The sequence below is a fragment of the Chinchilla lanigera genome, unplaced genomic scaffold (assembly GCF_000276665.1).
Source record: "Chinchilla lanigera isolate Chin_1 unplaced genomic scaffold, ChiLan1.0 scaffold00065, whole genome shotgun sequence".
Classification (NCBI taxonomy): Eukaryota; Metazoa; Chordata; class Mammalia; order Rodentia; family Chinchillidae; genus Chinchilla; species Chinchilla lanigera.
Window position 1 is genome coordinate 1222222 of NW_004955466.1, and position 24170 is coordinate 1246391.

General features: G+C 38.7%; 1 protein-coding gene across 2 annotated transcripts in view; it reads left to right on the forward strand.

The window, feature by feature from the left end:
* Window positions 1-24170, forward strand: part of Dcaf5 (DDB1 and CUL4 associated factor 5) — a 105739-nt gene that overhangs the window by 5256 nt on the left and 76313 nt on the right. Inside the window, exon 2 of one of the 2 annotated variants that reach the window (XM_005399043.2) lies at window positions 21640-21783. In XM_005399043.2, coding sequence (XP_005399100.1) covers window positions 21672-21783 — 112 coding nt within the window. In that variant the 5' untranslated portion in view covers window positions 21640-21671. Of the gene's footprint in view, window positions 1-21609; window positions 21784-24170 lie in introns of those variants that run through there. The other variant, XM_005399044.2, reaches the window with a different exon arrangement.

A 24170-nucleotide genomic window follows, 5' to 3' on the forward strand; every position in this document is an offset into this window, starting at 1 on the left:
AAAAAAAAAAAAAAAAGCTTTGAATAAAGCGGCAGTATAGTATTATTTTTTCTATTTTCATTTCTTTTCTTCTAGTGCTGGGGATTAAAGCCCGGGCATGTTAGGCTCTACCACTGAGCTATATCCCTAGTCTATCAGAGTATTTTTAAGGATCGAGTAATAGCAGTAATTACAACTGTATGCTTAATTTTACTTATTAATTAATGGTCATTTCCTCTTCCCCAGTCACTATATATATCACTTTTTGGGGAGTTTTTTGTAAATAAGTCTAGATGCACATTGTTTACGGCTAAAGTATTTGACTGTAGCCAGTTAAATTGACAGTTATTAAAACAACTCATGTGCTTATTTAGAATGAATTTCTTATTTAATTATCAGGAAAAATACGGCCAGTGATGGGACAGATTTCTGCCTTGGAAAAGTTGCCATAGCGTACAGTGATGAACAAGGTGATTGAATAATCAGCTCTTGAATTTTTTGCTGCTTTTTTTCTTTTGCTTTGGTGGTACTGTGGATTGAACCCAGGGCCTTCACCCTGAGCTATATCCTAGGCTTTTTGTGCTAGCCGGATTCAAACTTGCTTTACTCCTGCCCCAGCCTCCAGAATGTGGGCTTTTCTGTTTACTGACAATCCATTGCTATGAAATGTTAAATTTTATTCTTTGTTATATTGTTAGTTCAGCAGATAGTTTTTGTTAAGCGTAAGTTCTTTTTTGTCTTTGTTTTTGTATCGGGAATCAAACTCAGGACCTCGCGCTTGCCAGGCAGGCGCTTGTGCCAATGAGCTATATCCCCAGCTGTTTGTTTGTTTGTTTTTTGGTTTTGATTTTGTTTTTTTTTCCAGTACCGGGAATTGAATTCACGACCTCGTGCTTACCAGGCAGGCACCATGCTGCTGAGCTAAATTCCCAGCCCAACAAATAGTTTTTGATTGCATACTTTTAGTAAAACAGGACTATCAGGAACAGGGATGATGAATCAGGTATACACTTGATCTTAGCCAAAAGGCCGAGAAGTGATAATCAGATATAAACTATGTCCTCAAGCTGACATTTTAGAAGTGTTTGGTTCTCATTTGTAACATGTATGACTTTGATTTTTCTGTTCTGCTTCATGACACTTTTAATATACATACTTGGTTTATCTTTGGTTTACTGTATTTTATATAACAAAATTGCTCTTGCCTATAAGATTTAGGCAGGGGGAGATGACCCATACAGATGACCTTGAGGGGCTTTGCTATGATAGTTACAGGGATTGTACCTTAAGGATAAAGTAATACAAATAATCGTAGGTATACATTGTCTGCCTCACTTGTTCTTCAGCCAGCTAGTTAATATCTATCAAAAATTGGCAAATTTAATAATATATCTAGGCTGTTTTAAGGTGACCTAGTGAGATTTAACTGTCAGCTGTTAGTCTTGTTAAATATTAACACATCAAAAAGTTGTCTTTCTAAGCTGTAAATAGCTATAATCCCAGGTACTTGGGAGGCTGAAAGAGGGGGATTGAAAGTTTGAGATGACTCTGGACAATTTAACAAAACCGTGATTCAAAATAAATAAAAAGGGCTGGGGATGTAGCTCAGTGGTAGGTACAGGGTACAGTATTTGCCTAGCGTATGCCAGGTCCTGGGTTCAATCCATAGCTCCACAGTGAAAAAAAAAAAGGGTGTCTTTGTGTTCAGTATTGTTCAAAGTATCATTGTTGACTTGGATTTTGTTAATGCATTTTTGATTGCTAAGTGTTCCTAAGGAAAGCAGTAGCCTCAATTATACATCCTGGTATCTCATTGAGTGCAGGTGGCAGCCTAGGTACAGGAATGTACTTGTTCACTGATGACTATTATTACGGAGCTAGGGATGGAACCCAGGACCTCTTGGATGTTAGGCGTACACTCTTATCACTGAGCTAGACCCTCAGCCACTTTTACTGATTATTGATGAATTTGGTTGTAAAGTACTGTGGGAATCATTTAGACCAGAGAAACTTTATGAATTCATAAAACATGATGCCCATATGGATATTGCTCTTTGAATTCCAAGTTAAGAACTGGCTGCATTTTTTTTTTTATGTATTAAATGAACATATTTGTTTATAAGAGGATTTCCATACTGATAAACATGGTGCTTAATTTTAATACTTCGTTTTGTTTTGTTTTGAAACAGGATTTAGCTATATTGCCCAGGCTGGTCTCAGAACTCCTGGTTGAGTCAGCTGGGGATATAGCTTAGCGGCACAGCGCCTGCCTGGCAACCACAAGGTCCTGAGTTCGATTCCTGATACCAGAAAAAAAAAATCAAAACACTGGCTGAGGCTTCTGAATGAAATGGTGTGTGTGTGTGTGGGGGGGTGTAGTCATTTTGTTTTATTTGCTTTTTAATTGTTTTATTTTAAGTTTTTTGTTTTCTTTTTGGTAGTTTCAATAAAGAAGAAAGTAATTGCTCTTTTTTTTATTCTGAATGATACTTAATTTTTTTTCAGTCTGAATTTAGATATGTAAGGGTAGAGTTAAGGGCTTCTAAAATAAAAGAGATAGGACTTGGAAGGGGAGAAGTCAGTGGTAGAGTGCTTACCTAGAATGCATATCTAACATACACAGAGGCTTCTATTCCCAGGACCACCAAAAAAAGTATTAAAATTAAAGGAAATAAGTATAATCCCAGTTCTCTGCAGGCTGAGGCAGGAAGATTGCCACAAATTGGCTGCATTGTGAGAGCCTATTTTAACACAAGCAATTACTAATTCAAATGACAATTAAGAAATCAATTGTCTTCACTTTGCATTGCCCCATTGTTTAAAAAATGTTATTTCTTTTTTTTTTTGGTTTTTCTCCGGTACCGGGAACCGAACTCACGACCTTGCGCTTGCCAGGCAGGCGCTTTTGCCGCTGAGCTAAACCCTCAGCCCCTAAAAAATGTTATTTCTTATAATGAAGATTAAACCTTAGATTATTGAGACCAAGAAATTCCATTTCTTTTCTATGCTGTCCTCTGTACTTTCTTAATTTTATGGAAAAACAATTTCATAAATAAGAGCAGAACAATAGTTATTACACTGTGTATCATTATTTTCAAATACTCAGTACAAGACAAAAAGATCTTACAAAATCAGTAACAATTTTTTCTTTTCAATGAACTAAGATAACTTAGTATAAATGAAACCAACTAGCATGTATATTGAAATATTTTTAAAATAATGGAATTTGTAGTTTGGGGAAATACTTGAACATCTCCCTATTTCTTAGTTATCACTCTTCTATTTTGTTGTGTTTCTCATGTAAGAGAAACTGCAGTATTTGACCTTGTGTGTCTGACTTTTTTCACTTAACATTGTGTTCTCAAGCTGCATCCATTTACATATGAATGCTTTAAGGTTATAGCAGCATTGTACACCATTATTTATAAATACCACATTTCTCTAACCCATTCATCTATCGATGGATGTATATGTTGTGTCGCTATTATAAATTGTGCTGCTATGCACATGGGTATGCATATATCCCTGCAGTACGGTGATTATAATTCTTTGGGGAGGTACCTAGACGAAGACTAGCCAGGTCAAATGGAATTTCTAGTTTTAGTTTTTTCAGCAGTCTCCACACTGATTTCCATAGTGGTTGTACTAGTTTATATCCCCCACAACAATGGAGTAGAGTTCTTTATTCTCCACATCCTCACCAGCATTTATTGGTACTAGATTCTGTGATGATAGCCATTCTTCCTGTTGTAAGGTGGCATCTCAGTGTAATTTTTCTCTGTTCTCTGTGATTTTTGATTTATAATGGTTAAGGGGGCTGGGGATTTAGCTCAGCTGCACAGGGCCTGCCTGGCAAGCACAAGGGCATGAGTTCAATTCCCGCTACCAGAAAAAAAATAAAATAAAAATTTAAAAAAAAAAAAGGTTAGGTTACTATTTTCCAAAGTTTGGGTATATAGTGCAAACTGAATTTAAGTGCTCTTTGAATGAATATTTACATTTTGATAATACATTTTTGTACACAGAAAAGAATAAACTGTTTAATTGCTTAAGGTGAGGTTAGAGTTAAAAAGTCAGTTTAAATAAAATAATGGTGCCCTGTGTGGTGGTGCAGGTCTGTAATCCTTTGAGAGGCTGAGATAGGAGGATTGCCTGAGTTTGGAGGCAATGAGTTTGAGGCCCAACCTGGGCTACATAGTGAGTTCAAGACCACCCTTGACTACACAGCAAGAAGAAAGAAAACGGAGAAAGTATTATGGATTTGGCAAAACCCAAGGTGATCAAGATTGAAGCTTGGGCAATACTGTATTAGGTTAACCTCTTTATGGCTTTCTTCCTCATGGAATAAGAGATGGAAGGATCTTCATTTTATAGCAGTCTGAAATGTAGAGAAGTGACTTGCCAAGAGCGTGTTGCTTAGTGTTTGACAGTGCGGACTTAGGTAGGGCGTATTGCTTCCCGGCAGGGGCTGCTTCCTACCTTGTTGTTGTGTTGTGTCTCTCTTACCCTTGTCTTTTTATGAGGCAGTGTAGGGAACCTCGTTGGTCTCTTGTTGTACCCCAGAGAGAAATAGAGGTGGGTGTGAGGAAAATAAGGACGAGAGACGAGAACTGGGTCAGGTGGAGTTACCCCTTACCTTATGGGCAAGACGACTGACTTCAAAAGTAGGGGCATTTATTTTATACTCTTGCAAAGTTAGTATCAAGAGAGATAATGTTGCCTAGCGACTAATGACTGTAATTGTCCAGGCAGAATGCTTTTTTCAATATTGAGGTAGCTGGACTGCCTGAGGCACTCCAGCTCTGTCCTGCCCACACACATATGACCAGTATCCAGCTCCAGCGGCTCCCAACAAGGCAGGATACATTTTCTGGATCTCTTTAAAGAATCAAAAACCGAACGTTAGCAATTTCTGGAGCACATGTACAACTCTAGTTTGCTGGTCTTAACTGAATCGTATCTCTGCTTTGCTGTAAATGAAGTTAACTGGTTCTACATCAGTATGTTTACTTATTCATGAAAATATTTATTGGCAGCTGGGCCTGATGGCACATGCCTATATAGTCCCAGCTACTTGGGAAGGTGAGGCTGGAAGATCCCTTCAGCCCAGGAATTTGAGGCCAGTCTGAGCAACACGGTAAGACCATGTTTCAAAACAAAACATTTAAAAAATTTGGTTAAAGTAAAGCTTAGTTAGGGGTGAGTTAGCCTAAATGAACTCCTGGGTTGAATCCTTAGAACTTCCACACCCACACCCCCACCTTATGCAAAAAAAGAATAGCATACATATGTATACCTCTTCAATCTTAATAACTTTTTTTTTAAAGGGTCTCACTGTGTAGTCTAGGCTGGTCCTGAACTCAACTATGTAGTCCAGGCTGGGTTTGAATTTGTGAGATTCTCCTGCCTCAGCCTCACAGAGTGCTAGGATTACAGGCGTACCCCACCACACCTGGCAATCTTATAACTATTGAAACTATTATTATTCAACATTTTATTTAAGCCGGGCGTGGTGGCGCACACCTGTAATCCCAGCACTTAGGAGGCTGAGGCAGGAAGATTGTTATGAGATCAAGGCCAGCCTGGGCTACAAAGTGAGCTCAAGGCCAGCTTGAACTGCATAGCAAGTCCCTGTCTCAAAAAGAAAAAGACAGCATTTTATTTAACCAGTAATATGTGCCAGGCCTTCTGCTGATAAGCTCTTTGTGTTACTTGCACAGAAAGTAATTTATCTTATCTGTAGTCTAGAAGAGCAGGGAGATTTGAAGGTACAGAAATACGATCAAGAAAAGACACTGATAAGTAACTGCTAAGAGTTCCATAATGAAGAGAAAAGCAAAACATTAATAGAAAAATAGCTACCAGAATTCATTGTGTCTAAAATAAAGTGAAATACAGTTTTAGGAGTGACAAAATTTTATTATCTTACTCTGTAGAAAATTTGGTTTTTATAATTACTCCGCAAGTTTTTGTTCTTCTTTAGCTTTAACACTTGGTAGTCACCACTGCCTTTATAAACTCACATGTAGCTCTCATTGTCTCACATACCCTGGTGCCCCCTTACAGATCTGTAGCATTTCCCACTGCCTACACATTAAATAGGAGTGCCTTACCTGATGATCAGCTGAGACATGGCTGTGTACAGTAATACCTGTGTTACACATTATGTTAGTATTAATTTAAGACAGCTAGTATTTGGGCATGTTGTTCACTTGTCACATATTACTATATTTGGAGGCATTCTATTGCTAGGCACATTTATATGCATGAGCACATCTAATGTTTAAATGAATCTTTTCTAAGGCACAGCTAGTACTATTTTCCTTACGTTACATATGATGAAAAAAGTTAAGTAAAAGTTAAAAAGTTTATGAAAACTTGTATAGCTGTGGTGGGGCTGGATTGCCAGGTTGGGTCTTTGTGTACTCTGAGACACACTGCTAACTGCTCTGAAGGTTTTACAATGTTATACATTTTTAAAGAAGTGTTTTTTTTGTTTTTTGTTTTTTTTGCTTCATTCTCATCTCAGCCCTGTCACTCTTCACTGAGTGCCTTTTTTTCTCTTATGTGTAAGTGAAGGAAAGGGAGGAGATTAATGCTTAGGAGATAGAGCAGTGCTTATGGGCCATTAGCACAGTTCAGGTCACAACCAGAGTATGTAGGCCTCAAGCAGATCTCTCTTTGTGCTAGAAATCACTTCATCAGAATTCTGGTCTTTGTAGCACCTAAAGTCTCCTTCCTTACCCTTTGTATCCGTGCCTGCTTGTATAAGCCATATGACAAACACCCTTTGGGTTAAACTCAGATAGTTTATTTTATTTTTTGTCTTTTTGTTTTTGTTTTTGCTTTTTTTGGCCTTTTTGAAATAGGGTCTTGCTATGCAGTTCAGGCTGGCCATGAGCTCACTTTGTAGGCCAGGCTGGTCTTGAGTTCTCAACCATCTTCCTGCCTCAGCCTCCCAGAGTGCTGGGATTACAGGCATGCGCCACCACGCTTGGCCTACAGATACTTTAGTTTAATTAGGAGTAGTGAACTCTGTTACCAGTTTTATTATGCTTATCCATTAGCCCAACTAAAAGTACAAACTGAGCCTATACTTGAGATTGGTAGCTGCAGAACGTATGCTGGTTGAGTAAAGTTGGCTAAATTTCAGTCAACAGAAATAAAGATATGTTTCCTCATATTATTCATAGGAAGAGATTGTGTCTGAAACTTAGATAAATAATGTGCTGCAGAATAAAGTGCTTTTTGAAAGAAGGTGTAAACATGTAACGTGGGCTCATTTGCAGAGGGAGTGATGGATGCTAAGTCATTTGGAACACTGTAACAGACATAAAGGAATATATAAATAGTAGACCAGATGATAAACTTATTTGAGCCTTAATAAACATAAGGCATAGTGCTCAAGAGAAATTTACTCTGCTTCTCTGCAAAACATTTCATTTCCAAGGTCCTTCATTGATTGAGTAGGCAAGGAAGATTGCCCTGAAGGTTCTGATCTTAAACTAGATTCTATCAGTTTTAAGTTAGGGATTTAGGGAAAGACTTGACAGTAGTAGTTGGTCAGCTTAGTTATCTTCTTTCCTGTGTGTTCATATTCATACTTGCCTTGCTCCTTATATTCACTCCTTGCTCCTTGTAGTGTTGAGTACTAGAGATTCTGTCATTTTCCTCTCAGGTACAGAGTTGATACTCATTGGAGGTCAAGTCCATGTGCTCTTAACATTAGTTCCCTGTTAGATTTTGTTTGTTTTTTGTTTTTTTGAGACAGGGTCTCACTATGTGGCTCAGGCTGGCCTCAAACTCTCAGTGACCGCCTGCCTACCCCTCCCAAGTGCTGGTATTACAGGTGTCTACCACTACACCTGGTTCCCTGTTAGGCCCAATTTTGTCTTTTTGTTTGTTTGTGGGCCTTTTTTTTTTTTTTTTTTTTTTTTTTTTTTGGTCTTTTTGAGACAGGGTCTTGCTATGCAGTCCAGGCTGGCCTTGAGCTCACTTTCTAGCCCAGTCTGGTCTCGAACTCACAACAATCCTCCTGCCTCAGCCTCCTGAGTGCTGGGATTACTGATGTGAGCCACCATGCCCGGCCTTTTCATGTGTTTTTGAGACAGGGTCTTGCTGTGAAGTACAGGTTGCCCTTGCATTCACTATGTAGCTCAGGCTAGCCTCAAACTCATGGCAATCCTCCTTCCTCAGCCTCCCAGTACTGGGAGTACAGGCATGTGCCACCACGCCCAGCATTAGGGCCAATTTCAAAATTGAAGTTAAGGGTTGAGGATGTAGCTCAGTGGACATTATATATGGGGATATAATACATGCGTAATGTCAGCCCCCAGCATCACAAATAAATAAATAAATGAAAGTTATGTTGTAGCAGGCTGAGATATGTAAGAGTCAGTGAGAAAAGGACATTTGAAGAAACTGTTTATAATAGATTTATAATAGATCCCTTAACAGGGATGATGATGGCAGGAGGGCTGATTCCTGCCTTTCCTTCCGTCTCTGCTGAAGCTCCTGTATGATGGATGACAAAGTGAAGTGAGAGTACCTTAAAAGGGTGGTAAGGTAACTGCAGGTCTCCTGTCTTGGTGCCTGCTGAGGTCTTTTTTAATTAAGGTGACCATATTTCCTGATTATTTGAGATATCCTAAATTCTCTATTGTCCTGGTGTAATTATTAGCCCTCATTTCATTCTTTAAAAGATTCTAGTTTGGGTAATAAATTATATAATTACCTACTTGTAATCATCTGAGTTGTCTGGTATTCAAATTAAACCATTAGGAAAATTGTGGGTTCTTTGATGAATAAGCTACCCCTTCCTTTCTTTATACATCCTCATAGTGCTTGAGCTGCTGTCACTTGTGGTACTTTTTAAGACTTCTGTGAGTTGTTGCTCTTTGCAGAATTAATTTTGAGAAAAGGCACTTTGAGGAATGATTCTCCACTGAACTGGATTTTTTTTTTTCTGAAGACTTTTTAACCAAAAGTAGATATTGCTATTAAAACCATACTATAGTCTTAATTTTATGGAATATCTATCCAGTATCAGTCTATTTGGAGTAAAAGCCCTCAAGTGTATAAACTAGCTCTGAGAAAGGTTTTTAGGATTGTACCTTTTCAGGAATATAGCCAGTGGGCTATAGAATGTCTTCCATGTTGTGGAATGGCATGATTAGGGAAAGTTAGGACTCCAGTTAGAGTTCTGATTTTACTGTTCTTGTTTGTGATGCTCTGTCTCTGTAGAATGACAGAAATATCCTCTGTTTTTACTCTATAATCACAATTTCACATCTGGAAATGATTAATCATCATGTAACTTAAGTCTTTAATTTTGCTTGCAAGTTGAGAATCTGTAACCCAAAAATCTAAAATCTGAAATGTCCAAAATTTGGAACTTTTGAGTACTAACATGATGTGACAAAAAGTATATGTTAATTTTGTGTTTTGTCTTATATCCCATCTAAGATATCTTATTGTGTATGTGCAAGTATTCTAAAATATGAAAAAATCTAACATCCTTAACACTTCTGGTCCCGAGCATTTTGCTTAAGGGGCACTCAGCCTGTTTAAGGAAGCAAAGGAGCAGAGTAGGTAAAGTGATTTGTTCAGAACCTCACAACTAGTACTTAGCAGAATCAGGATTAAATTGGGGCCTTTCGACCTGTTCCTTTAACAGGGAAAGTCATGAGATTCTATAAAGGACTTGCAGAAATAAAGTACTAGAACACTGGGAGTGGCTTTGCCTGTACATTCTATTTGCAGTTTCATTGTCCCTAAACATAGTTGTTTTGATTACATTGGTAGTGCCTCATTATTTTACAGATGAAGTAAGTAGAGTGGAGGCAGACTGTCAGTCACTCTGTTCATCTTTTAATTCTTACCCTGTTGAGCTATACTTCTTTCTTTGGAGTCATTTATTTCCTTCCAACAATATTACTCAGGAGGAAGAATTATTTTGCAAATCCAGATGCCTGTCAAAATCTTGTTACATGACTTCTCTCATTCTGAATTTCCATTTATGTCTTGTATCCAAATTCTAATTGTGTTCTTGGTTTAGTACTTAAGGCCAAGTGGCTAATTGGAACCTCTGAGGATTACGTCTCTTTTTTTTATAGATGTCTTGACCAAGTTTGAGGGGTTGGTGGTGATACTTCTTTACTTGCTGCTGTAGGGGGCTGACGCATGTGCTTGCTTGGCAAGAAACAGCTGAACCCTGGGTGTTTGACAGCTACTTCAAGCAGCCCTTGATTAGTCTGAGTCGACATCTCTTTACACCTGCTAGTATACCTTCCCGGGACTGTGAAAGCATTTGGGCCTGCATCGATTCAGTGCTAGAATCACTCAAGGAAAGAAAGCTTTATTATGTTAATTTTGCTTATACGAGGAATTTTGCAAAAGTCTAGTCAGGCAGTGCACTTACATACAAAATTAAAATATCAGAAATTGTTCAGAATGAAGAATATTTGGGATATAATTAGAAAAGCATATTTTCCAGGTTAATTCCCTGTGGCAGAAGAGGTGAGACAGGAAATGAAGACAGCCTATGATCTGAGACTTTGTACCTGACAAAGTATATCTACTCTCTTAACTTCCCTGTACATTCTAACTGTTAATGAAGCTTTTACGTTTTCTTAATTAGTGTTTTCTTAGTCTGTTACATTACAATCTATTAGTCTTAGGGCTGGGGATGTAGCTCAGTGGCACAAGTGCTTGCCTGGCAAGCACAAGGTCCTGAGTTCGATTCCTAGTACCAAAAAAAATAAAATGAAATCTATTAGTCTTAAACTTTGAGTGGATCTTCCCCGTCATTGTTTTATAACACTGTAGAAAATATCGGTTCATGAGTTTTGCAGATTTTTAAGCAAGTGCTCTACCACTTAGCCTACATCCCCAGTCCACAGTTTTCTAAATCTTGATACGTTTCATTATATATTTTTAAAAATCACATGTATTAGGCTTTGTGGTGGCACATGCCTAAAAATAAAAATAAAAAAAGAGCTGTTGATATATAGCTCAGTGGTAGAGCACTTCTGAGTTGGATCCAGTACTGAAGAAGAGGAAAAATAAAATCAAAAAACAAAAAAAACACTTTTTACTTGAAAACTTGAGTTCTGTCATTGGCTACAAATTCTGACACTTTATTTTCAAGTGACAGTCTCGTCTTGTTTAATTTTGAGAAAATATGGCCAAATATCCCAAGTTTTTAATAACATACTTTGTCATTTCAAGTAAAAATGATACTCTGTGAAAAAATAGCCAGTTTAGCTTGTAATACCAACTATCATACACATGCTTTTTCACAGAGTAATCATTGTTCTTCAGTATACAATAGAAGTGCTTCATGTGTTTTTCCCATTTCACATTACAAAGTATTAAGATGTGTTCTCTGGTTGAAATTTGATAAAAGATAGTTTTACTTTTTGTCAAGGACACTCCTAAGTGAAAGTAGCATTTGTTTTTACAGCAGTAAGTGGCAATTAAGAATACACAGATGGCCCGGCATGGTGGTGCACAAGCACTCAGGAGGCTGAGGCAGGAGGATCATTGTGAGTGTGAGACCAACCTGGGCTACAAAGTGAGCTTAAGGCCAGCCTGAATTGCATAGCGAGATCCTGTCTCAAAAAAAAAAAAAAAGAATACACAGATGACCAGTACAATTTGTATCACTGCCTTAACTAGTGCTAAGGCATCAGTAGTTTACCTACCATTGCTTTTGTTCTGGCAGTACAGTGCAGTGTGATTACAATGAAGAAGGCAAATACAAATTTCCTGTTATTGTGAAAATAGCGTTGACTTGGCAGCGGCACCCTTCAGTCTGTGGAGCACTGGTGCGAACAACTGCCGAAAAGCATGATATGGCAGCATCATCTCCTGTCCATCGTCTACATCAGAACTTATTGTTCTGTCTTATTCCTTCTGTTTAATTTTTGCTTTTATCAAAGTCCTTTTCACTGTCTTTGTGGAAATAATTTTTTCCTCTAGAACAAAATTTTTAGAAATGTTATTCTGGGTCAGTGAATATGACCTTTTTATATTTAAAAATATATTTGATACATATTAGCAAATAACTCTCCAAGATGGTTGAACCCATCTGTTTACATTTGGGCCAGATTATTATAAATCTGAATCATGGCTGTTTCTGGACATTATTTTTCTGTTTACCAATTTGCTCAGTATATAAAAAAGTGTCATTAATAAGTTTATTGCTACTCATATAATTGGCCTTGGATTACTTGTGCGGCTGAATATTTTTATCTTGACTTTTGGCCATTTTATGTTCTTCCCTTTAGGCTGATTACAGTGCAGCTGATTGGGTTGCAACTTTTCTTGTTAAAATAGCAAATTCTAATGTCTTTGAGATTATTTCCTAGTTATCTTGTTTCCATTTGGGTATGTTTTTGCAGTCTTATATAAAAGCCTCCCCCCCCCCTTTTTTTTTTTTTTTCTTTTGGTCTTTTTGAGACAGGGTTTCGATATGCAGCTCAGGCTGGCCTTGAGCTCACTTTGTAGCCCAGGCTGGTCTCAAACTCGCAACAATCCTCCTGCCTCAGCCTCCCGAGTGCTGGGATTACGGGATTACAAGTGTGCGCTACCACACCGGCCTAACCTATTCAAATATCAAGCATGTTCAGTCCTACTTTTTTTTTTTTAACTTTTGTCATATTTAAAGGATATCACTTGTGCTGTTACTTAACTTTTTTTTCCCACTTGACTCTCCTTAAAACAATATATGAAAGGAAACCTTGTATTTCCTATAATGTCGATGAATTGATGGATTTTATATGCTAGTTTTTTTAACAACAAAATTTTTAAAATAATTTCTTCATTGTCTGAAATCACCCAGTTTACCCTATGTTTGCCACACTTTAGGGCTTTCAGTTATAACAAACAGCCTGCTGTGGCATGTATGCCATAGGTTCACTACCACTCTTTAGGGTCTTGGAATCATCTTGGATTTGAGTCCCACCCTTTCTCTAGTTGGTGGTGTGCTCTTCAACAGATGAGCTTAACCTCTTCGTGCCTCAGTTTCCTCAGGCAAAATGGGTGCATTGGAGAAAATGATCTCTTAGGTGTTTCCAACTCTATAAAAGGGGTACAGTGGACCCTCAAGTTACAGCCAGCCTGACATACAAACAACTTGGGGTATGCTTGGAATTTTAGGATTTTGTTTTGTTTTTGGTACTGAGAATCCAACTCAGGATCTTGCACTTGCCAGGCGGGCACTGTGCCACTGAGCTATATCACTGGCCCTGGAATTTAAGTTTTAACTTACAACCGAAGTCTTGAATTATGACCCGAATGCTGGCCGCATGTGTGCTTCCACATGGTCTCAGATACAGATTCAACTCTTAAAGAGTTCTGGAAGGAACATTACAAGATACTTTCCTATATGGGTTTAATTTGAAATCCTGGGTCAGTGTCTCTCTAACACTGAGCTCTGCCTGCATGCAGGAGAGAGACCTTGAAGGCTGTTTAGAGAAGCCTGAGCCTTCAGTTGACAATTTGGGTTACAACCAGCCCATGGGAATGGACTGAGTTCATAAGTCAAAGGTCCACTGTATTTTTAATATTTACAGATTTCTTTTTCTGTTTCTGCTCAGTAATTAGACATTATCTGGGAGCTGGTGTACTGAGTTAGGACTTTGAGCTGCTAGTGTTATTATAGTAGTCTTCTGATTTTAGAGAAACCATTTTATTTCATGGGGCTTGTGCTGTCTAATTGAAGCTTCTGTTTTAATGCTTATTTACAACGTAATGTAAACCATTCCAAGATAGGAGCCAAGGCAAGCCAGTGCCTTACTTCTGATATCTTTAAAATGAGGAGAATGTTTCCATATCCTATTTACCTAACTGGAGAGATGGAAAAATGAGATAATAGATAGATAAGTGAACTGGCTTTCAAAAGAAGGATACTAGATAGAGTGTCATGTGGGTGTGCTGGCCCACACCTATAATCCCAGCACTTGGAGGCTGAGACAGGAGGATTGCCTTGAGTTTGAGGCCAGCTTGGGCTACATAATGAGTTCAAGGCCAGCCTGAATTACAGAGCAAGGCCCTGTCTCAAAAAACAAACAAGGGGGAAAAAATTAGGATATTGGTAACCTGGTGTTGCTTTCTTTATGCCAATAACTGGCTAAAGCTGAGTAGTAGTTTGTCCTTTAAAAAGGGTTACATGCTCTCCAGCCTTTGATTTAATCTGGCAGGTTTCACCCATTTGCTTCACTGCTTGGTTCCTGTTGTATTTGAGAGGCTGAATTGAATCATGGTAAAGAGTAAAGAAGCACAGTCTGGAGTCAGATTTTATGGGTTCATGTCCCATCTTTAATTGTTCATAGTTTGGCACCTGTGTACCTTTAATGTTTCTTTAGTTTCATCTGGATGATAAGTATAACAGGAGTACCAACCTTATGGGGTGGTTAAGAAGACTAGTACCCTCTGAACCAGCATAAATTTAGCTGGTGTTAGCTGCTGTTTGAGTTCAAATGCCATATAACAGTTGGCTAACGCTGGACATGATGGCACACATCTGGAATCCCAGCACTTGGTAAGCTGAGGGAGGAGGATTGCTGCATGTTTGGGGCCAGTCTGGGCTACAAAGTGAGGTCAAGGCCAGGCTGAACTGCAGAGCAAAACCCTGTATCAAAAAAAATTTTTTTAATTAAAAAAATAGTAATTAGCTAATATTTATTATATATGCATCTTAATATGTATCAGGCAATGGACCAAGCCTTTTACACAGATCTGTCACATTGACATGTTCACAAGAGGGCCATGATTTGTATATCTTGCCCCTAGACAACCTACCCAGTGGGGTAGTCGTGCATGTGCAACTGGTTGTTCAAGCCACCAAGAGTGTGTTAACTCTAACAGTGATACTATTTAAATAGGTAAAGTTATTTTCCCAGTTGTACAGATGGGAGGACTACAATTCAGAGAGTTAAGTAACTGGCCCAAAGGCAGCAACATTTAGAATTGAACTGTGCTCCTTTATTATTTAGTCTGTGTTTCTGAATGCTGTGCTCTGCTGCCCAGTGTCATACTCACCTATTTAATAAATTGAATTGCAGAAGTGGCAGGGTTGGGTAAATAGAAATTTATACTCTTAAAAGTTTTTGCAGTAGATTTGAGCATGTGTAAAAATTTCTAAATTTAGGCTGGGGATGTAACTCAGTGGTACAGCACCTGCCTGGCAAGCACGAGGCCCTGAGTTTGATTCCCGGTACCAAAAAAAAGAAAACAGTAACAACAACAATAACAAAAAACCCCTGAAAACTTCCAAATTTATGTATAAAATTAGTTTGTTTAGGTAGTGAAATGCCACACAAATTGCAAGTAATATTTAGTCTGAGTGGAGCGAGCAGAAAAGTCCTCATTGAATTCAGGGAGGTAAATACAAAGTAATAAGTAAAGAAAAATCACTCAAACTAATTGCAGAGTGATGTTCTCCAAGCTGTTCAATAAGGACTTGAGAGTCTTTTAGCTATTTATTTCAAGGTCAAAAAGGCCAGCAAATATCTTGTACACACTTGGATGACTGTTGCCCCCCAAAAAGAGGGTAATAAGCATTGCTGAAGTTGTGGAGAGATTGGAACCGTTGTGCATTGCTGATGGGAATGTAAAATGGTGCAGCCACTGGAGAAAACAGCATGATAGTTTCTCAAAAAGTTAAGCATAGGATTCGCATATGATCCAACAGTGTCACTTGTGTGTATGAACCAAAAGGCTGGAAAAAGGGCTTAGACAGTCATTTGTACATTTGTGTTCATAGTAACATATTCACAATAGCCGAAAGGTGGAAGAACAGCCATGCATGATGGCACACACCTGTAATCCCAGCACTCCTTAGGCTGAGGCAAGAGGATCGTCTCAGGTTTGAGGCCACCTGGGCTACATAAGCGAGTTTGTGGTCAACCTGCACTACATAGCAAAACCCGTCTCAAAAAAAAAAGGTGGAAGCAACTCAAAGTGTCCATCAGTGGGTAAACAAAACGTAGATACACACACATTGGGATGTTATTCAGCCTTAAAAAAGAATGACATTCTGACACATGACACATTGTGGATGACCCTTGAAGACACTGTGTGAAATAAGCCAGGTACAAAAGCACAGTGTGTATGAATCCACTTATGTGCTATATGAGAGTAATCAAATAGAGAAAGACAGAAACTGTATTTCTGGAGGAAGAATGGTAGCTGTGAAGGGGTTGGGGAGTGATTATTCAGTACAGAATTTCAGTTTGGAACCAGGTGTGGTATGCACATGCCTGTAATTCCAGCACTCTGGGAGGCAAGGCACGAAGATTTCAAGTTCAAGCCCAGTCTGGACAACTTAGCACAAGACCCCATCTGAAAAAATAAGAAAGGGGCTGGGAATGTAGCTCAGGGCCTAGGGTTCAATCTTCAGTATTAAATTTTTTTAAATTGTCAGTTTGGAAGATGAAAAAGTTCAAGAGATAGATGGTAGTTGCCTGATTGTGAAAAATATATCATGTTATTCATACTCTTACACAACCAAAAACAAGAGTTTGAAAGATGATAAATTTATAGTTAATATTTCAATGAGACTAGGATTAAAAAAAATTTTATGGTGCTGAGAATTGAATCTAGGACCTTTGTACTGAGCTAAATGCCCAAACATTTGTTTTTATTTTGAGACAGCTTCTTGCTAAGTTACTAGGTTGTCTAGGGTAGGCTGGAATTTGTGATCCTTCCCCATTAACCTCTCAGAGTGCTGGGATTACAAGCAAAACTAGGATATTTTGAGTTTTGAGGTGTGTATAATACATGAAACTTTAGGCTAGGTCATTTTACACATACTATCTCACTTAATGCAACAAGCCTGGAAGATAGGTGGTATTTTCTTCACTTTACAGTCATAAAATTGAGGCCAGAAGAATGTGGCACTTTTACTCCTATAACTTTCTATTTGGTATTACTTTTGTCATTTCTACAAGGTGAAACCTAAAACCCTAGATCTGATCCCATGATGCCATTTGCTAAAAGGAAATGTTTTGAGTACTGTAGATACTACAGCCATTAAATGCTTTATATTTTAGAGGTTACTCCCTATCAGTACAGCCAGAATTGCCTCATGTTTTACTTATTTATGTAGGCTATAGAGTACATATATGAGCAAAAACTTGTATTTTTAAATTGTGAAAGTATGTAAAATTTGTGTATGATAGTTCCTGCCTGTAATTCCAGCCCTCTGGGAGGCTGATGCAGGAGGTTTGCAAGTTTGAGCGCAGCCTGGGCAACTTAGTGACTTAGGGAGACCCTGTCTCAAAAAAAAAAGCAAAGCAAGGCAGTGGATGTGGGGAGAAAGCACTGGGTTCATCCCGGGTACCACAGATTAAGTAAATAAATAGTAAGTAAGTAAATACATCATCATGAAACTTACCAAAGCCATTGTTAAGACTTTTTTTTTCCATTTTGAGACAGGGTCTCACTATGTAGTCTAGGCTGGCGTTGAACTCACTATAGCCCGTCACTGTGTAGCCCAGGATGGACTCAAATTCACAGCAATCCTCCTCCCTCAGCCTCTTGAGTGCTGGGATTACAGGTGTGTGCCACCGTGCCCAGCCCATCTTTAAGACATTTTAAGTGTACTTCCTTTTCAGTGGTATTAAGTATTTTCACAGTGTTGCATAACAATCATTACCATCCATCTTTAGAACTTTTTTCTCTGGAAAAACAAATTCTGTCCCCATTAAGCAATACTGTACCCCCCAGTGCCTTGAAACCATTGTTCTGTTCTCTTTCCAATGTGTCTACTCTAGGCACTTCATGTAATTGAAGTCCTAGAGTATTTATCCTTTCATATCTCGGTTACTTTCCTGAATAATAATTTTAACCAGGTTTTTGTTGATGGACATTGATTAGTCTTTTGCTCTTCAAACAATGCCATACTACAGAAGCATTTGAGAGCTCCCTCAGGATGAAGGAGAAGGCTGAAGGGAAAAGAGACTCCAGTGTGAAGATGGGGGAAAGGGAGCCTCAGTAACTTAGGCTTCTGGCATTTATAGGGTCAGGCACCACTGATCCAAGATGCCTCCCACTGTCTCTGATATCAGCAGTGTGCACAGCCAGACAATCGTTAGGGTGGTCTTTAAACACAGGTAATCATTAAGGTGGTGTGATTTCACAGTTAAAAGAAGGGAAGGGGGTGGCTCAGCTCCTTCGTTTCTAACTGTACTAGGATTGTAGTGTGTGCCACCATGCTCAGTTTAATCCCCCTTTTTTTGGTACTAGGAATCGATTTCAGGACCTTGCGCTTGCCAAGAAGACGCTGTCTCCCCTTTTTAAGCTATCTTCCTGGCCCAAATCTCTCCTCTTTTTAAGTGACTAGGGAATTCGTACAAAGAGAACTATAGAGCGTCTTTTGTTTTGTTTTTTTTTAAACACAGGATTTTTCTATGCAGTTCAGACTGGCCTTGGACTCACTATGTAGCCCAGGCTGGCCTTGAACTCATGGCAGTCCTCTTGCCTCAGCCTCCTGAGTGCCAGGATGACAGGCGAGCGTCACAGTGGCTGGCTTTTCACCAGCCTTTGCTTTGTGGGATAGGCACAATTGGTCTGCTTCCTCTGCTGGCTTAAAAGCAGCCCAGCAGTCTTTAGTTTAGGCTTTAGTATGCACCCGTTTGTTGTTTTAACTAACACTTCATTAAAAAGTGTTCTCTTACCAGAGGATTGTTAATGCTTTGGCTAAGGAAATGGGAAGAGTGGGGGGTGATGTGCTTTATATCCTCTTATACTACTTTGAGAGCAAAGTATCGACACAGGCCCTGGCACGGTGATCATTTTTGTCTCAGTGACTTGTTCCATGGACTGTCATTGTCACATTAAATACTAGAAACAGATCATTTTAAGTGATCCAAGACACTCAACAATAACTGTAGGATTTGAGTTACTAAGTACTTGGTAAGATTAAATCATACTATAAACTGGATGTGGTTGCACGTACCTTGCAATCCCAGCATTTAGGAGGCTGAGGCAGGAGGATCAGTACAAATCAAGGCCAGTGTGAAATACAAAGTGACACCCTGTCTCAAAAAAAAAAAACAACAACAACAACAAAAAAAAACCATACGATAAATGCCTCAGACGAACATTAGACAGTGTTGTCTGGGCGATGCAGGGAAAAAACCTTAGGCTAAGAGTTGAAGTGCAAACACGTAAGTCTCTGTTTCTAACTGAATGTTTCTTTTTAAATTGCTCCCATTCAAGAGATTGTGCTGCCTGGCAGAGATCTTAGTAAATAAATATAAGGGTGCTCTTAGTTATTATTTCTTTGCCATATCCTAGTCTGCTTTGCAGAATCTTTTCTTTTTTCCTAAAATGAACATTAAAACAATCTCATATTTTATTTTGGATATCCTCAAGCATACACAAAAGTAGAGTAGGACAGTAGGACAGTGTGCTTACAGCAATTTCCACATTTTAGTAAGCACCTCTCCTTCTGTTTTGGGGGCATTGTAAAGGAAATTTCAGACATACACCATGTCAGCCACCTTAGTGAACATCCCCAATGGGAACTTTTTTTTAACACAATGATAGTGCCATTGTTATATTTAAGAAATATAACAGTAATTCCTTAATAGGAAATATTTTGCCGGGCGTGGTGACACATGCCACTAATCCCAGCACTCAGGAGGCTGAGGCAGGAGGATCATTGTGAGTTTGAGACCAGCCTCGGCTACAAAGTGAGCTTAAGGCCAGCCTGAACTGCATAGCAAGACCCTGTCTCAAAATGACCAAAAAAAGAGAGAAACATTTAAATATTTAAATGTTTAAATGTTTAAAAAGTCAGATAATCAGATTTTGCAAGATGTTGGCAATTTCTTAAATTTATTTTCGTTTGTTTGTTTGTTTTTTGTTTTTCTTCCAGTACCAGGAATTGAACTCATGACCTTGCACTTGCCAGGCAGGCACTGTGCCACTGAGCTAAATCCCCAGCCCCTATGTTAAATTTATTTTCAATCTTTTTTGTTTTGCTTGTTTTGTTTTTTGTTTTGAAATCTATTTTTTAGAGAAGTTTTAGGTTCACAGCAAAATTAAGAAAAAGACACAGATTTCCTATACACCTTTTGCACTTCCACATATATATATTATCAGCATCCTCCTGTAGAATGGTACATTTGTTGCAGTTGATGTCCACCCTAGTCACCCAGAGTGTGTAGTTTACATTAGGATTCATCCCTGGTGTTGTGTACTCTATGCTTTGGACAAATATATAATGATATATATTCCTCATTATAATATACATACCTGTTCACACCTCCCCAATCCCTGACAGCTGCTGATTTGTTTTGAAATTCTTTATTCTAGATAATCTATTGGCAGTTTTTATTTTTTATTTTTATTTTTTGGTGATGAGAATCGAACTCAGGACTTTGCACTTGCCAGGCAGACACTTGTGCCACTGAGCTAGATCTCCAGCCCCAATTGGCAGTTTTTAAAAATCTATCTCTCTTTTTTTTTTTTTTTGAATCAAGAATTGGACTCAGGACCTCACGCTTGTCAGGCAGGCATCATGTGACTGAGCTAAAGCCCTGGACATTGGCAGTTTTATACATTGATAGGATCCTTAAAATTTTAGGCAGTCCTATCGTGGTGCCTCCATTTACTCGGGTTGAATCTGCTTTGTCTTTAATCCTGAGCTTTTTTTTCCCCCTTACCTAAAATAAACATTTTTGAGTTAACGGTACTAAGAGAATAGCTTTGGTTGTGTATCAGATGAATTTGTTTTGTCGGTTATGGTTCAGTTTTTGTTCTGTAAAGCAGTTGATACAGGGTAGTGAAGAATAGGGGCTGTGAAGTCTAATTACTTTTGAATCTTAGTTCACAAGTAGGTGATCTTGGCAAGTTACTTAACTCCCTTGTTCTTGACTTTTAATCTGTAAAATTTATGAGAGTCCAAGAATTAACTGTTAGGGTTTCTACTTTGTATTTGATGAAACTGAGGTACAGGAAGATGCAATTAGGAACATCAGCAAATAGAAAGAAGAAGCATGTGAACCAGTCTTTTAATTTTCACTTTTGATAGTAAAGACAAGGGTGCTGGCAAGGATTCTACCACTGAGCCACACCCTCTGCCCAAGAAATATGTCTCTAATATTAAAAAAAAACTCAGTAGGGAAGGGGTGATAAGTCCCTGACTCATGGCCTCCATGTTGAGGGCAAACAGTAGAAGTATCGGCCATGGGAAACTGAATCCACAGCATGACATGTCTAAATCTATTTGTAGAGTGAAAAACTGTCATATTCGTTACAATAAAACAGCAAAAACCCCAAACCATTATTTTCATAACTGTAACTTGTTTTGCAAAGTGGTAAATTTTAAGAGCTAAAGAATTTAGGTACCATCCCAGCCCACAGAACTCATAGTTGAAGGGTAGAATTGGAGGGTAGTCTCAATATAAGTGTTTATCCCTGTCAGTTTCTATATTTTCTGTGTAAGATTCAATTCCTGGAAAAAAGTGAGTGGCCTAGAGGTCATATGTCCCAAGGATTGGGGGGACAAATGGAGTCCTGGGTTTGTGTGCCCCATCAGAGTCTTTCGGAATTGAGGAGGTAGGAAAGGATGGAATTTGAGGCTGGCAAAACTGTCAGCCTTGGACTGTCAGCTGTTTTAACTCTGGACTCTTACCCCCTCTCAAGGAGGAGATGACCGCCGGGTTTTGCTGTGGCACATGGAACAAGCTATCCACTCCAGGGTCAAGCCCGTCCAGCTGAAAGGAGAGCACCATTCCAACATTTTTTGCTTGGCTTTCAACAGTGGGAACACCAAAGTATTTTCTGGAGGTAAGAACAGGAAGCTTACGGGATTTTAGGAGTGCTAAAATTATTCCTTATTTTTCTTCCTATGTCTTACTGAGCTGTGGAATTACTGGTTTCCCATAGATTCTGTTCTCTTTATCAAGCAGTGTAGACCTGTGAGTTAGGATTTATTTCTCCCGTATCCTTTCTCCTACCTCCTCTCTGTAACCTCTTTCTTTTTGGCCCAAAATTTTTTATGTTGAAATCTGGTATACACACAGCTTATTAACTTACCTTACTATATGTGGTATATTCTTGATTTTTTTTTTCTTTCTTCTTTTCTTTCTTTTGTTTTTTTATTTTCTCTTCCTTCTCTCTCTCTTTTTTTTTTGACAGGTCCTTGCTATATAGTCCAGCTCCCTCCCTCTGTTTCATTTTCAATGTTGCTCGCTAAAACTGAATTTGATGTCATGACCCACGGATGGCTTCTGTTTGAAAGGATTGTGTTAGGGTACAATTGGAATGGCGAGTGCTCAAGCTAATCTCTTGGTGATGTCTTCCGTCAACCACCCCTTTCTGAACAACAAATTTCTAGACCGTTTCTCTCTTCTGAGCTGCAGGTTTTCCCACTGGGCCTCTGCTTGTGTTTCAAAAATCATTTAAATGGAGCCTATCAGGCTGGGTGGGAATGTAGTTCATCGGCAGTGTCTGCCTACTGTATGTGAGGGCCGGGGTTCACTCCTAGCACCATAAAAAACAAACAAAAAGCCAGGTGTGCTGGTGCAGCCTGTAATCTCAGCACTCAGGAAACTGAGGCAGGAGGATCGCCACAAGTTCAAGGCCAGCCTGGACTACATAGTTTAAGGACAGCCTGAACTACATAGTAAGACCCTGTCTCAAAAAAATACAAAGTAAAATAAAAATGCAACAGATCTAAAACCAAGATAAACTGCTAACATGTAGCCATTTTTAACATAAAACCAACAGTTTCACATGGTTTTCATTAATAGTGCTCTTGAAGCCATCCTCAGACCTTTCTTTCATTTACATGTGTAGTTGGTCACTAAGTCCTGTCAGTTCTATCTTGAAAGTCTCTCAGATGCATCCTTCAGTTTCTGTGCTCTTTTGGTATCCACTGCCCTTCATCTTTGGCCTCAGCTACTATAATGGCTTTCTGTCATTGCTTGCATAAATTTTCACTTAAGAATACAGATTTGACCATGTGTACCTTTAACTCTTTAATGCCTGTAGAATAAAATCTCAATTCCAATCTGCTTCTCTCGCCTCATTTCCCTTGTCTGTGACACCCACTAAACTACTTCCCATCGTAGGTGTGTACTGTGCTGTGTTATTTTCCCCTTGAGCCTTTGGTTCTGTACCTTAACTCTCTGATCCCCTCCCACTGGTAAGAGTTTTGAGTAATAGGAGAGTCTCTTCAAATGTATTATTCTCTTCACTTTCTCTTCAAATGTATTATTCCATTCTACTTTCTCTCTGCACATGAAGGATGTAATTGTCCCATAGCTAAACCACTGCAAGACAAATCCTCATGCTGCTGCTAGTTTGTGTGTTTAGATTGTCGGCTCCTAAACGATGGAGTAAAATCTAGTTCTTCTCACATCCTCAGCACCTACCCTGTGCCTGATACCTGGAAGGCATTAGTGTGGGTTTATCAATTTCATTCCCATGTACCCAAGGTAGAATTTACAGGGAGGGCTTTGAAATTTAAGATATCCATGTCTTTAGTGCTTCTTTTGCTTTCTATTAAGTGACTAGTGGGTGTACATTTAAGCATAGAGTGGCATATATTTTACTTTCTGTCTTTTTATATTTAGGTTTTTGGTTTTTGGCTATATAAACTGTTTTGAAGTCATATTGTGCATATAATATTTTTAGACCCTTTGATAGAATAAGGAGAAAGAGAAAAACTTCCCCATCATTTAGAATCACATAGTCATCATGTTTTAATGCTATAAAGGAAGATGAAGATGGGAATGGTGGCAAACATTTATCATAGACCATTGGTGGCGAACCTCTGGCACACGTGCCATAGTGGGCTGTTTGTATCATTGAAAACTCTAAAAGGTTTACCATCACTGTTACAGACTTGCAGGTGCTCAACCCATTCTGAATGCTTTCACAGACTCATACCCTTACAATAGCAGTGTGAAGTAGATGCAATTACTATCTCTGTGTTCAGATAAACAGCTGAGGTGTAGAAATGCTAGAGATACTATTCCAGTCTTAGCTAACGAGTTTTGCTAGAGGGTAGAAGAAGCTCGCTTGGCTGAGGAAATTATTTAATCATTTTCTGTTTTTCCTAATGCCAAAGTTTTTTGACTAATCCACTGGATAATATATCTTGAACTATTATTATGTTATACCTTATTGCTATTATGTTTTCTTAAAATTCTCTGTCAGAATGTTCTGTC